General features: G+C 37.5%; 1 protein-coding gene across 13 annotated transcripts in view; it reads right to left on the bottom strand.

The window, feature by feature from the left end:
* The window catches only part of PLEKHA7 (pleckstrin homology domain containing A7), a 187,896-nt gene that overhangs the window by 46,387 nt on the left and 128,850 nt on the right, over nucleotides 1-12,659 (bottom strand). For all 13 annotated transcript variants that reach the window (XM_075425434.1, XM_075425435.1, XM_075425437.1 and 10 more), the window contains 3 exons: nucleotides 8,510-8,614; nucleotides 6,691-6,763; nucleotides 5,340-5,440 (listed from right to left, as the gene is read on the bottom strand). In XM_075425434.1, the coding sequence (XP_075281549.1) occupies nucleotides 5,340-5,440; nucleotides 6,691-6,763; nucleotides 8,510-8,614 (279 nt within the window). The remainder of the gene's footprint in view (nucleotides 1-5,339; nucleotides 5,441-6,690; nucleotides 6,764-8,509; nucleotides 8,615-12,659) is intronic.

Here is a 12,659-nt window from a genome sequence, read left to right as displayed (position 1 = left end):
GTGAAACAGTAGCTCTGATCAACTGGCTATTTAGAAATCAAGGGGGTTTTTTTCATGTTTGCCTGGTTGAGTTCTTTGGGCTTGGGTTTTCTTCATTATTAATGAGGTCTTTTTTTTTTTTTTCTTCCCACCATTTTGAGACTGTTACAAGTGGTCAAAACAAATACTATTTAGAAGCATTTAATTCATTGCAATTTATAGTTAGCATCCAGTGTAAGAACAGACCAAAAACTGGCAGCTTCAGATGTAAAGGAAATCAGTGATTTTAATGCTAGACCTTATGACTACAGAGTTCCTTCACAGACCATGCTGAGCCTACAGAAGATGCCAGAATTCAGAAGTGAAGCAACTCCTGCAGAAAAGCCAACTAGGTACACACCCTGCTGCAGATGACCCTACAATTCATGGTTATATACTTGCTGAAAAAACCCAGAACCTTGGGTAGCTAACTGCAGAGACTACGTACCACATCAGTAAATGGACTGAACAGATGTCTGCCTTAACTGACCTGTACGTCCTGATCAACATAACCCGTTTGCCTTTCAGGTTCTCTTTCAGCAGTGGATGATGAACACAGCTGAAAGCACTGATTAAGAGGCTGTGAGTGAAAATGGTATAAAAATGTGCAGTATGTTGCACCATTCTCCCTTGAGAGACTGAAGCTATCAGAGTCATAAACATTCATAGCTTCAGAAGGGATAATGGAGATGGTGTGTTATTATCAACAAACTCTACATTCTGAAGTTCGCAATATATAAAACTGGTTGGAAAATTCAAATATATTTCAGTTATTTATTAGTAGCGTGTTTTATATGCAAGAAAGCCACTTTGTGCCAGTGTCGTGTAGCTGTTACTGCTAGCAGACATGTAAGCTAGCAGTTCTTTTCTTTTTTCTTTTTTTTTTTTAAAGCAATAGCTATTAGGATGGCTACAGCATACTAAAAAGCCTAAAACACAGCACATGCACACACATACACCATACACACAACAGGGAAAAAATGATATTGGTACCTATTCATGCATTCAGATGCCTTAATGTGGACAGATTGAGAAGAAAAGCAGTCTCTCTCCCATAATGCACAGAAGGAGAAATGGACAGTAAACCCCAAGGGCATATCAAAAGGACAAGACAAGGACAAAAAAATTAAACAAGTTAAAATCATGAAAAGAGTCATGTTTCCAAAGAAAATACTTAACAAAAGACTATACTAAAAATAACTAATGCCTAGAGCTGTTACGTTCACCTCCAGTAATTCAAAATTCCTAGGAGAGAAAAAGCCACAGTTCATAGGACAGAGGGATGGGGAGGAAAGCAGTTTTCTAGTAATTGAAATCTTTCAAAGTTAGTCCTCTCAATAAGCTATACATTACAGGAAATCCTGCCTTCTCCTGAAGTTTGATATTTATGAAACACATATGGGCAAAAATTGAAATCATACTCTGAGCCTTCACTATAAACACAACAACAGAACACTACAATCTAACTCATCTTTCACCCTCAAATAATATTGAGCTTTTCCAGGACTTCTAGAAGCTAGGACCTTCCCATTTCCAAATCCTAAAATGGCACGTCTAAAATTTACAGTATTTGACATTTCTTCACCGGACTCCCCAGATCCAGAGAAGCTTTATAAGCAATATGGGAGCCTAAGGAAGCAGTAACCATCCAGAAAACATAAAGGAACAAACTATGTCAAATTTTTTTAGGAAAACTAGTGAGATCAGAGAAACAGGTAAGAGCTTTGCCCTGGTCCCAGGAGGTCAAAGCAATTAACAGATACTTCCATTAGTAAGTCTTAGAGCATCGACAACAAAAAAATGTTTAAAAACAAGCTGCAATAGTATCTTCTGGAAGTAACGATTTGGCCTGGCTTCCTAGACTCTGAATGCACTCACGCTGAAAGGGTACCTCTCTGAAAAAATTTAGAGGGTAGTATCAAAATAAAAAGGAGTAATTTGTATCTCCAACACTACTTCCTACCTCTTACAGGAACATCAGAGCATCCTTCACTGACTTTATTTGGTAGCAAGATATTCACCTATGTACAAACATATACTTGCATACGTTGTCTTTGCACAAAGTTTTGTTGTTTTCTGTACAGCAAACATTGGTAGGCCTTCCAAGTTTCTAATGTGTATTACTGTCAGATTCATATAAATGAGTTTACATTCAGTATTCTCTGATCTATTTTAACACATACAAGACCAATTAGTTCTCATGATTGAAGACAATAAGGCTTTTAAAGAGACTGTGATCACATTAACCTCCATAAATTGATACTACTCCTCTTTAAAATTGTATTACTAAAAAGTACAGTCAACTCTCTATTAATCACAGGGAATATTTCTGTCTATATATTAATGTCATGCAAACTTTTTCACATTAAAATCTATACATCGGATTTGTGCTCCCTCATATTTGTATCAGCAAAAATTCACTGTATTAAAAAATACAGCAATTAGATTAATTAAGTATCTTTATGATGTTAGCTACTAAACTGAATATGCAGGCAGGATCCTGAGTTCTAAAGGCTGTCACACAGGTTAATGACAGTAGCTTACAGCTAGTCACAGCACTTTGCTTGGGACAAATAAACAATGTGAAATATTTGTCAAGATAAATACTTAAAAACAGCTTCTAAACAAGAATTTAGCATACATACTGCTACACTTCAAACTTGTTTTTTGATTGTATTTGAACAGCCTATACGCAGTTCTGCAGGCCTGTAATTGTTAAAAACGTAGAGAGACACAAGAGCTTAAAGCTGGGCCTTAGGAGACGATGAAAGGAAAAGAATCTCAAGAACTCCTACAGTGTACATTTTAACTGTTGACAGGGTTTAACATATATCCTAGTGAGCATGTATTATAGAAACCTTCTAACTGAATTATATGCATAAAGCATCCATGTATTTGCTAAGTAAATTTCCTTCTTTTAGTTTTACAAACCAAAATGTTGAAATTTTTTTCAGTTTGACTGCTTCCCTAGCTTCAAAAACTCATTGTTACCTAAGAGTCATTTAAAATGAGAGCAAATACCTCTATTGTAACAGAGGATCTACAGCAACCTGAATAAATAACAGGCCAAATGTAAAAAGTGACATGGCACATTCTCCCACTCATTCAGGACTTAAATGTTAAAAAGTCCTAGCTTTATTTTGGGCTTAATCTGATTGTGTTTTCTATTTCTGGCTGCACTACGCTGTGAGACAGAATGTTCATCTACGCTTTGGATATTGCAGTGTACTGAAGAGATTAGATAAAAGTAATGGCTGGTGAGTGATGGAATGCCAGTACGGCCGTGCTCCTGCCACTGTGTGCCCAGAGCCGACTCCAGAGCCATTGAACGTCAGTGTTGGATGGGGTCCATGCAACAGGAATCTTACAAAATCCTCCTACTGCCCTAGGAGTTAGTTCTAAATAAAATGAAATTGCAGCATGAAGTCTGTAGTCAATCACCAAACACCTAAAGCAGAGTTAAGATTGGCCCAACAAACTAATACATGCAATGCACGCTGTGGATTTTTTACACATATTTCTAGCATAAAGTTTCTTTTGCTATCAAGTTCCTATTTCTGTATTAACTTTTTAGTAATGACCCTATGTGGAAAGTCTCAGGTCACTGGCTCATGCTGATGAAAAAGTCTCAGATTAAAGACTTGGTGGAGCTCATATAGGTATAATATCCTAAAAGGAACAGGGGAAGTCTGCAATTGCTCCTGAAAACATTTAAGCATGATCACAACCACGGATGCAGGGAAGCAGAAGCACAACTCAGCAGTGGTGACTTCAGAGCTTTCCTATAGAACATACTGCTTGGAAACTGTGTGTGTGTGTGTATACAGAGGGTTTTTTCCCCCTTATCACTGGTAATTGTTAAACTGGTTAATAATCCTAGTATATATTCAATTAACATTTACAAACATCCTTTCAATAAAATAAAAAGCAGCTGTATTTTCTTTAAAACTGTAAAGCAACTCGATATTATCACTACTTTCTTTCCCTCCTTCCCCTGTCTGCGCTAATAGTTATTCAAGAGAAGCAGCAGCCTAGAAGTCCATTGGGCCTCCTCTTTCAGCATGTGCTTATTCCTAGGAAAAGGTTCTAGAAAAGGAGGGCTTGATGAATTACTCACTAAATACTGGAGTGGAATGTTTTTCTTAAACAAAGGTTCCTTTGTAGCTTGTCCTGCTATCTCATGTTCAATGCATTTGAAGAAGTACAATAAACATTTCCACAAAGTGCACTATGTCTTTTTTTAAACACATTTCCCAAGTGGATATTTGTTTAATAAATTTCAAGCCATTATCCACTTGAAAATAGAACCCCAAACAATAAAAGGCAGTCTACGATTTTAAAACACCCCAAAAATCAAAATGCAAGAGAAAGTCTAAGCTGAGCACACGTTTTTTGTGACTTCAGCACAGAAAAGATTTGAACAGAAAGTTTCCTTCTAGATGTCCTAAAGCACACCTGACCAAAACCTGATTTCTAATTTTTTAAATTTTTTTTTAAAGTACACAACTCATTTGCTTGACAGAGGATCAGGTTCTGGCCCAAGTATCAGTAGAATTTAAATCTGCAATATACACTGAAGTTACTAAACTTTGCCTTAGTCCTGCAACTCAGACAATCAACTGGAATCAGGTTTCTCCATGGTCAAGAAGGAATGTATGTTTTATTTCATTTTCGTAGGTTTTTATAACCAAGAATAACTGTAAGTTATACAATTAAATTTTTTTAAAAAAAGAAAAAATACAAACCCAACCTCAAATTATATCAAAACAGATTTTTTTTCTTTAAAAAACATGTGTCACTTAGCATGACTATTGCTCCCCCCCAAAAAAGGGGAAAAAAATTGGTTATTCTTTTTCCCCTTGAAATGAGGAAATTAGATATCAAAAGCTACAGTGTTGTCATTTTCTAACATGAGAACTGAGCTATTATTTCATTTTAAAAACAACACATCAAAACCAAAAGACCATCAGTCCACTATGAGATCAAGTACTCTATAAAGAAAAAAAGACAACTTTTCTTTCAATTTGTAAACAGTACTGGAACAACTTAATCAATACTAATTTCTAATTTCGGAAACAGGATCTCTACTCACAGACACATTATTAAGCTCTAAAGACACTTACATAGTAACAGACATGAATGTCGCTTCATAAGCAAAGTGCTACGTCGCATTTGAACAGGTAGTCAATAAACCTGTCTACTTTTTAAAAAAATAATAAATAAAATAGGAAAGCAGATGATGTTTCTGTTTACAACAGCATCTTTTCTAATGCAAATAAACATTTTAAAATTTGATTAGCTAATAAGCTTTGTAACCGTACCTTAAAAGAAAATTTGCGATTTATGCGATCTTCAGGTCCAACAGGAGATATTACGTAACTAGGCAATGGTATGCTACCCAAAACAGATTCTTCTCTGCTGTCTGTTGAATAAAATAAAAAACAAAATAAAAACAACAAAAGAAGAGAACGTAGTTCACTGCACTTTTCAGTGGTGTAACAATACATTCTCCTTTATGGACACACAGACAACAGGCACTAAGCAGAAAGAAGAGTGGTTCAGACTGGATATAAAGAAGAGAATTTTCCCCACAAGAAAAGAGCAGCAGCAGAAGAGGCCGATCAGGGAGGCTGTGCTGTCTCCATCCTTGGAGGTTTTCAATGCCTGACTGGATTAAGCCCTGAGCAACCTGGGCTGACTTCTTTCCTGACCCTGCTTTCATCAGGGGGTTGGACCAGACACTTCCCGAAGTCCCTTCTGACACGAATTTTCTTATGAAAAAGAAATTTTCTTATGAAAAAGAAAATTCTTTCCAATAACATGGATAAAAATGTCTTATTTTTAAAGAAACAAGATTGAATTTTTTTGAAAAAGATCATTTTGGGGTTTTGTTACATTTTTTGGGGGGTGATAGTGTTGATTTTTTAGGTTCAGACAGCAGAATATGCTTCGAGAATAAATCTTATCATGACAAATGAGCTCTGACAGGCTGTACAACACGATGGACCTTTCATTTAGCATTCTATGTCCAGGCCAATCGCTATAATTAGGAAACCTCTATTGCTGCTGGCTCTAAAGTGACCAGCAGAAGAAATGCAGTGCCTAGAAATATAAATTTAGTTTCACATTCTGTAATGTTTTCCAAAAATTGTTAACTCACTACACAATATTCAAAATTTCAAAATAACCTTATGTAATACCATTATTCCTAGTACAGGCTAAGATCACATCCAACCTTTTTTGGTAGAAATACTGGATTCAGGAGTTCTCACTCTTACATTGTCCCTTGGATTAAAGCTGAATTAATGCATCGTGGCCAGACCCAAGCATTCTCAAAAAATCAAACTTGTCCCAGTGCAAGCAAGTGGGTAACACAACACAGACCAGAGATGGAATAAATCTTTAACTAGTATTGCTGCCAAATGTTTTGCAACATAAGCCTTGGCATATATCAAAGATAAGTTATGTGACAAAAGATCACACAGTACCCCCTTGCTCTCCAGCTCTGGCCTGAAACTTGCTGCGCATTAAAGACATATGGATAACTGATTCACAACGCATCTTCTCAGAATCTCCAACTAAATCTAAAGAGTTCAACTAGTTTATGCTTGCAATGTGATTTGAACAGGTGAACTATTACAGACTAATTCAAAAGGGATAGTATCTACTCACCTTTGTAGTAAAACAAACAATAATCAGCAAGCACAAACCATCGTCTTTTCCATAAGCGCATTCCAGAGCTATCCTAAAATGCAAGAAATGTGATACACATTTCATTTAAGGGAAGTTAACAGCTTATCATACAACACTGTACCAGTGAGTAGTTTACCAGAAGTTTACCTAAATATGGTATTAATTGCAAAAATAAGTGGGTTATATTTTAGCAAAATATTATGTACTAAGAAAGACATGAGGCAAAACATCCAGCTATGAAATAATCAGGGTAGAATATTCGAACTACTAATTTTCATTAAATAATTAAACTTGCATCCCAAACAGCATTCAGATTAACCTTATACGCAATCACTGTATATTTTATCTAGACAGATACATCCTTCAATAAAGTAACAAAGTATGCATCCGGATGGCACAAACTCCAACAAGGATTGCCTGTAGACCAAGATGAAAATCACTACACAGCTGTGAAGTATGACCTCACATTTCAGACAAAGATCCCCGATAATTCTACAGTCATTCTCCCGTATGTTACCCATGCCTAAAATGTGATTTAATCAAATATACCTTAGGAAATAAAACAGGGTGCATAATGTGTAAACTTTAATGAAGTATAATACAATATGCCTGTGGAGATGTATATCTCTCTATGTAATACTTATCACCTTGTCAAAATGAGTAATATTTACACTGAAATTAATTTTAGAAGCTTGTAACATTGCCAGACTGTAACCTAAGGAAGTATAACTTATTCAGCTGAGATAGGCTTTGGTGATACCAGCAGTCAACACTTGCAAGCAGAGGAAAGGAGACAGAAGGAAATAGCTAAAGGAATGTTGTATATACTATTTCCCTTCTTCTTTCTCTAGCCATAGTAAGTATGCAAGGACTCTCTTCCTTTTCCTTTTTTGTGCTAGAATGCTGTCAATGCATACTGTGTCTCAGTTCTGATTCTGTCCTGAAAACTAATGGACTTGGGTATGTCAACAGAGTTGACATCAGAACACAGCTCTCCATGCAAGAGGAAGTGGATGGCTGTCAGCAATTTCACTTTCCCGTATATGTAGAATCATAATTGTAAGCCTTAGATTTCAGCCTTCTCCTACTGATCCCCTAAACCTAGCTGCAGGACCTCTGGTGATAATCTGATGGACACTGACTGCCAAATTAGAAGCAGGGAAGTATTCTCACACAACAAAACAGCTTTATTTACTTTCTGCACTCAAGACACTTTGCATTTTTGCTACTGTCAGCTTAAGAGTTCAAGATGCAGCAGCTGTAAAATTCTGTTTGCTGGTTGAAATCCTATAATTCAGCCTTTGCTTGCACACTGGTCTTGGCGAGAGCAATATGTGCTGAATGGGCCCCTGTCTCATTTTCTCCCTCCTGCTTGTGGAGAACAAAAGGCATACGGGTTGGAATTAAGCCACTGAGCAGGGTATAAGGGCATAAGCAAGCCAACCTTGGGTTTATAGTGCATTCTGAAGGAGACTGAGATCAGCACGGCAGGAAGCCAGCAGGATAAAACAGGGAAAATAACCAGATTGAGACAACAAAGTTACAGCTTCAACACTTAACCACAATGGTGATGTCCATTTATCACCATTTCCACTTCTGAATTAAATCTGTATGTAAAACTTGTTTTTCACACTTCCTGAGCACAAGCTCCTCATTACAGAAGTTTGTGGGAGTACCCAGCACTGCCCTGCATAACCAACATTCCATCTTCTGTTTTTTCAGTTACTGGGAAGGCACTTCCTTCTACTTGATGATTGCATTGAAGCACATGAACAGAAACAGCTGATTACATGCATACCTGTTTGTGTAGCCAGCCTCTTACTATAACAGGAACATTGGGATTCCTCCTGATAGCTTGTTCCCTCTTTCCAAAGCTATGAACTTTGTTTCCGGCCTTCACAACCTGTAAAGAAATATAATGTAGCAGTGGTTTTTAAGCTGTACTGAGGCTCATTTCATACTACAAATAACCTCACTGCAATAATTCATAATTCATTACACAGTAACAAAGTATTTATACCATTTTCAAGGGCAAGTAAACAGGCAATGATATTTACAACATAGCAAAGTTAATCTCCCACTACTATCAACATATCAGTGCCTGGACAGTCTGCCAACTCCCAGTTGAACAGCGGCAGCACTGGTGACTGAAGTCTGAAAGGGAGAACTGCTGAAGTTTTAGTGTGCTCGGGGAAGTATTTTTGAGTGCACTGTAAAAACTGCATGCAAGTCTCTCTGCAACACGGTACAAGCCTCTAACACGCACAGGATTGTGCACATGAATCCTACTCTTGCTGTTCATTGCTTGGGGGTTTTTTGATTGTTCTTCGTTTTCTTTCCTGTTTGAATTCAAACAACATTGATAGCTTAATAAAATATTTCGACTTTGACCCTGCAAACAAAAGGAGAATACAGAGTGACGCTGCTAGGAAAGAGACCTTGACGGCAGTAACTGGAAATTACAAGCTCTAGGTAATGGTTTGTGTTTCACTGCAACCTCAGTTCTGACTCACAAGGGAAAATTATTTAAAAAAACAAACAAATAAAGCCTATCAGTGTGAAAAAGACAGCAAGAATCTCAGGATGAATAATCTGCCTGTTCTTTTCCAATCTCAGCAGTTTGCTACTGCAATGGCTTTAGGAACCCGAGGTGCACAAACGACCCGTACAGTTGCTCTCAACTTCTCCAAGGAAAGAGCTGTCCAAATCCACTCTCTGTCTCTTTCCTACGTCGTCTCCTTTGTTTGAACCTCTGCTCTCAGCTGGTCAGGGTACTGATGCGCTGTAGCTGCAGACAAAACAGCACTTCTGGAAATGAGCACATTTGTCCTGTACAAGGGATGGTATTCTAAAAATATCTCAGTGTTCTGCTTCTGCCAGTAATGCAACATCTGGACTAGAAGACAGCATATATAATAATAACATATTCCAGCAACATGTAGTAACATTAAATGGATTCTGTTAATTCCGAGGCCAGGCTTTACCAACCTGCACTAAATTTCACAAGTAGACATAAGCACACATCTTAATGCAGGGTTAAAATAATAGCTCAGTAAGAAAAAAAAAAACCCTCCATTTTTTCTTTGGTGCTATAGCACATAAAACAGCAATGTAGACTGAACACTCCTAAGGAGATATCAAAGGGCAGATTTCACTAGGTAGTTTCCCCAAGGTCTGTTTACCAGGAAGCCGCACGCTGCTTTCAGCTCTGCTGGGAAGTCAGGTGAGCTGCATGTCATTTCTGCAAAACGCCCTGGCACTTTGGAGGCAGCAAGAATGCCAAGTACGGGCTCTTCCCTAGGAGAGACGCCTCAGCGAGAGGCTGCACAAGATTTACTCACAGCTCAGGGCAGCACAGGAGGTCACCTGAGCAGCCCAGCAGTCTGGGGCTAGCACAAAGTGAACAGGCAGGCTGTGAACAGCAGCAGATTTCTGTTAGAAATGTTAGATGCAACAGCTACATTACAAGGGTGATGAGAAATAATGAGACCCAAACTGTTGAAGGCTCTGAAAGTCAAACATTTATGCTTTGCACCTGAACAGAAATCAATGCACCAAATGTACAGAATTTAGTTTCCTAACTTTTCTTTCTCATATTTATACTAGGAAGGGTGGATGAACAGAGGAACTGTTAAAGTATAGCTGATCTAGCCTTACAGCAGGGTTGAAATTTGATTTTTTCATCAGATCCCCTGTCAATGATAAAGCACTTTGATTCTCTGACCTTATTTAATTTTAAAAAATGCAGACTACAATGTAGAAAAGTCATCCTTGGACTTAGTCAAAAGACCAAACAATTTCTATTATGTAGGAGCGGGAAAAGTTTTCCTAAGGCTGTGTGTTCTAGATCAATACAATACCCATAGTAGAAAAAAAAAAAATTATAGTTCTTTATGTAATTAAAATTTTCACATCATCTGTAGTATTAATCATCTCATTCTGCTCTGGAATAAAACAAAGCATAAGAGATACTGAATGTCACTCCTTGCATTCACTGGCCAGAACAAAAAGTTAGTTTAAAAGGTACAAAGACACATTTTTAAAATTACTTGTCTGTACTGCAGCAGTCTTTTCCTAACTTAAAATATTCTGATATCATTGTCGTGTGTTGAAAAATGCAGGTCAGAGCAGCTGCCCGTGTCACTGAAGACAAAGAAGTCGCTTTGACTTCAGTACATTTGTTATGCTGGCTTGTTTGCGAGTGACTCATAAGTTTTTGCAAAAAAAACAAAAAGCCAAGAGTCAAAATTTTCCAATCCCTTTTCATCACTGTGTCATCTTCTTCATTCCAGCAGCCTCTAGCTGAGGAGGAAAGTTGCTAACTTAACTATAAAACGTAATTAATATTTTATTCTAAAACTTGACAGTCAAAAAAAATATCAAGAGCCTTTCATTTAGAGCAGTTTTCTAAATAGCAAAAAGGAAGACTGTATCTTGGTAACAGTATGCACACATAAGAGAACATATAAATTTCAATGTAAAGGCAACTACAAAACAAAGGAGGCCAGAAAAACATCCACCTGTTAAGTCATAAACTCTTCAACTCAAAAAATTTCAATGTTCTACTAATAAATGAAATCGTGAATCCTTTCAATATTTTTAAGAAAATTAGGCAAAATCCTTATTTTTCAGATAGGAAAAACTGAAACTCACAGAAATTCCTGCTCTTGAGCATTCATCTACAGCGGCCCTGAACTATTCCCTGTGCTCTACACTCCAGCTCCAGACAGTCCCACAGAGCTGCCACCAATGCATGCCTGTCACCACTGCCTGTTCCTCTCAACTGCTAGACCTGTTCTTTATTTACTTGTTATAATCCTCACCAGTCCATCTTGGAAAAATACCAGCAACTATCAGTGTCATCAACAATTCAATTATTTCTCTTGTGCAGAATCCATCCAAAACACAATCTCAAAATGTAGCTAGTAATAAATACATTACACTACTATCCTCTACGCTTTTGACTTGGCCAAGTACTACGTAGCACACTAACATTTACAAGCCTCTATTCACACCATCAGATGCTTTAACAGACTAAATTCCAAATGTACCTTACTCTCAAACAGGTCTTTAATCCTTCATATCCTTCATTTGTAATCAATATAAATGGCTTTTAATATGATTAATAATGTAATTGAATTGGCTATGAACAAGCAGATCTTTGGGACAGAAAATGATTGTGGTTTATCATCATGCTGTTTTGCTTTTTATTCTCTCAGCCTCACACCGCTCAAATTCAAAGGGAAGGGTAGACTGCATTGGTCTAAAGGCTTCAGATGACTTATTCAGAGAGTGGGCAGCACCAAAATGGTGGGGCCCACCCCAAGAACCTGTGTGTATTTCTGCAAAACTGCCCATCTCAGGCACCTTACAAAATGAAGCCTTATATATTTATATGCATATCAGTGGTACATAATAATATTTTGGTAAGTATTAGCCTCATTTTGGTTTTTTTTCTTCTTCATCTTTCCAACATGCTCCTTTTGTTGTACACTGTGCAACTGACACTCTTGGACAGAACCTGTGAAATTCCCTTTTCAAACAAACACTTTTTATTTCAGAAGTTTTATTCAATCCAAGTTCAGACTTGACCACTGCAACAAGCAAACGAGAAGTCTTCATCTCTTTCATCTCGAAGTGAGAATGACAACTCTGCTGTACAGTTGGCAGCTTACCTTCCCCCTCCACCCCAAATGTAGCAATTCTTAGCTGTCAACTTTCTGCAGATGAATCAAGTGGAAAGCCATGTACCTGTTCCTGCACTTTCTGATTTGGTACTACTTCAGTGAACATAGCTCTATATAAAAATCAGTCTGAATTTGGCCAGGATTCCAACACTATATCTACACAGTTCTGCGATAGCATTTGCAGGACAAAACTATGAAAGCATTTCATAATGGGTAGCTAGACCTTTGCCATGACAAACAGAACATGTCTCTGGCTTCATG

The sequence above is a fragment of the Opisthocomus hoazin genome, chromosome 7, assembly GCF_030867145.1.
Source record: "Opisthocomus hoazin isolate bOpiHoa1 chromosome 7, bOpiHoa1.hap1, whole genome shotgun sequence".
In the NCBI taxonomy this organism is placed as follows: domain Eukaryota; kingdom Metazoa; phylum Chordata; class Aves; order Opisthocomiformes; family Opisthocomidae; genus Opisthocomus; species Opisthocomus hoazin.
The sequence above is the reverse complement of the archived record's forward strand: the minus strand, read 5'-3'. Positions and strand labels throughout refer to the sequence as shown.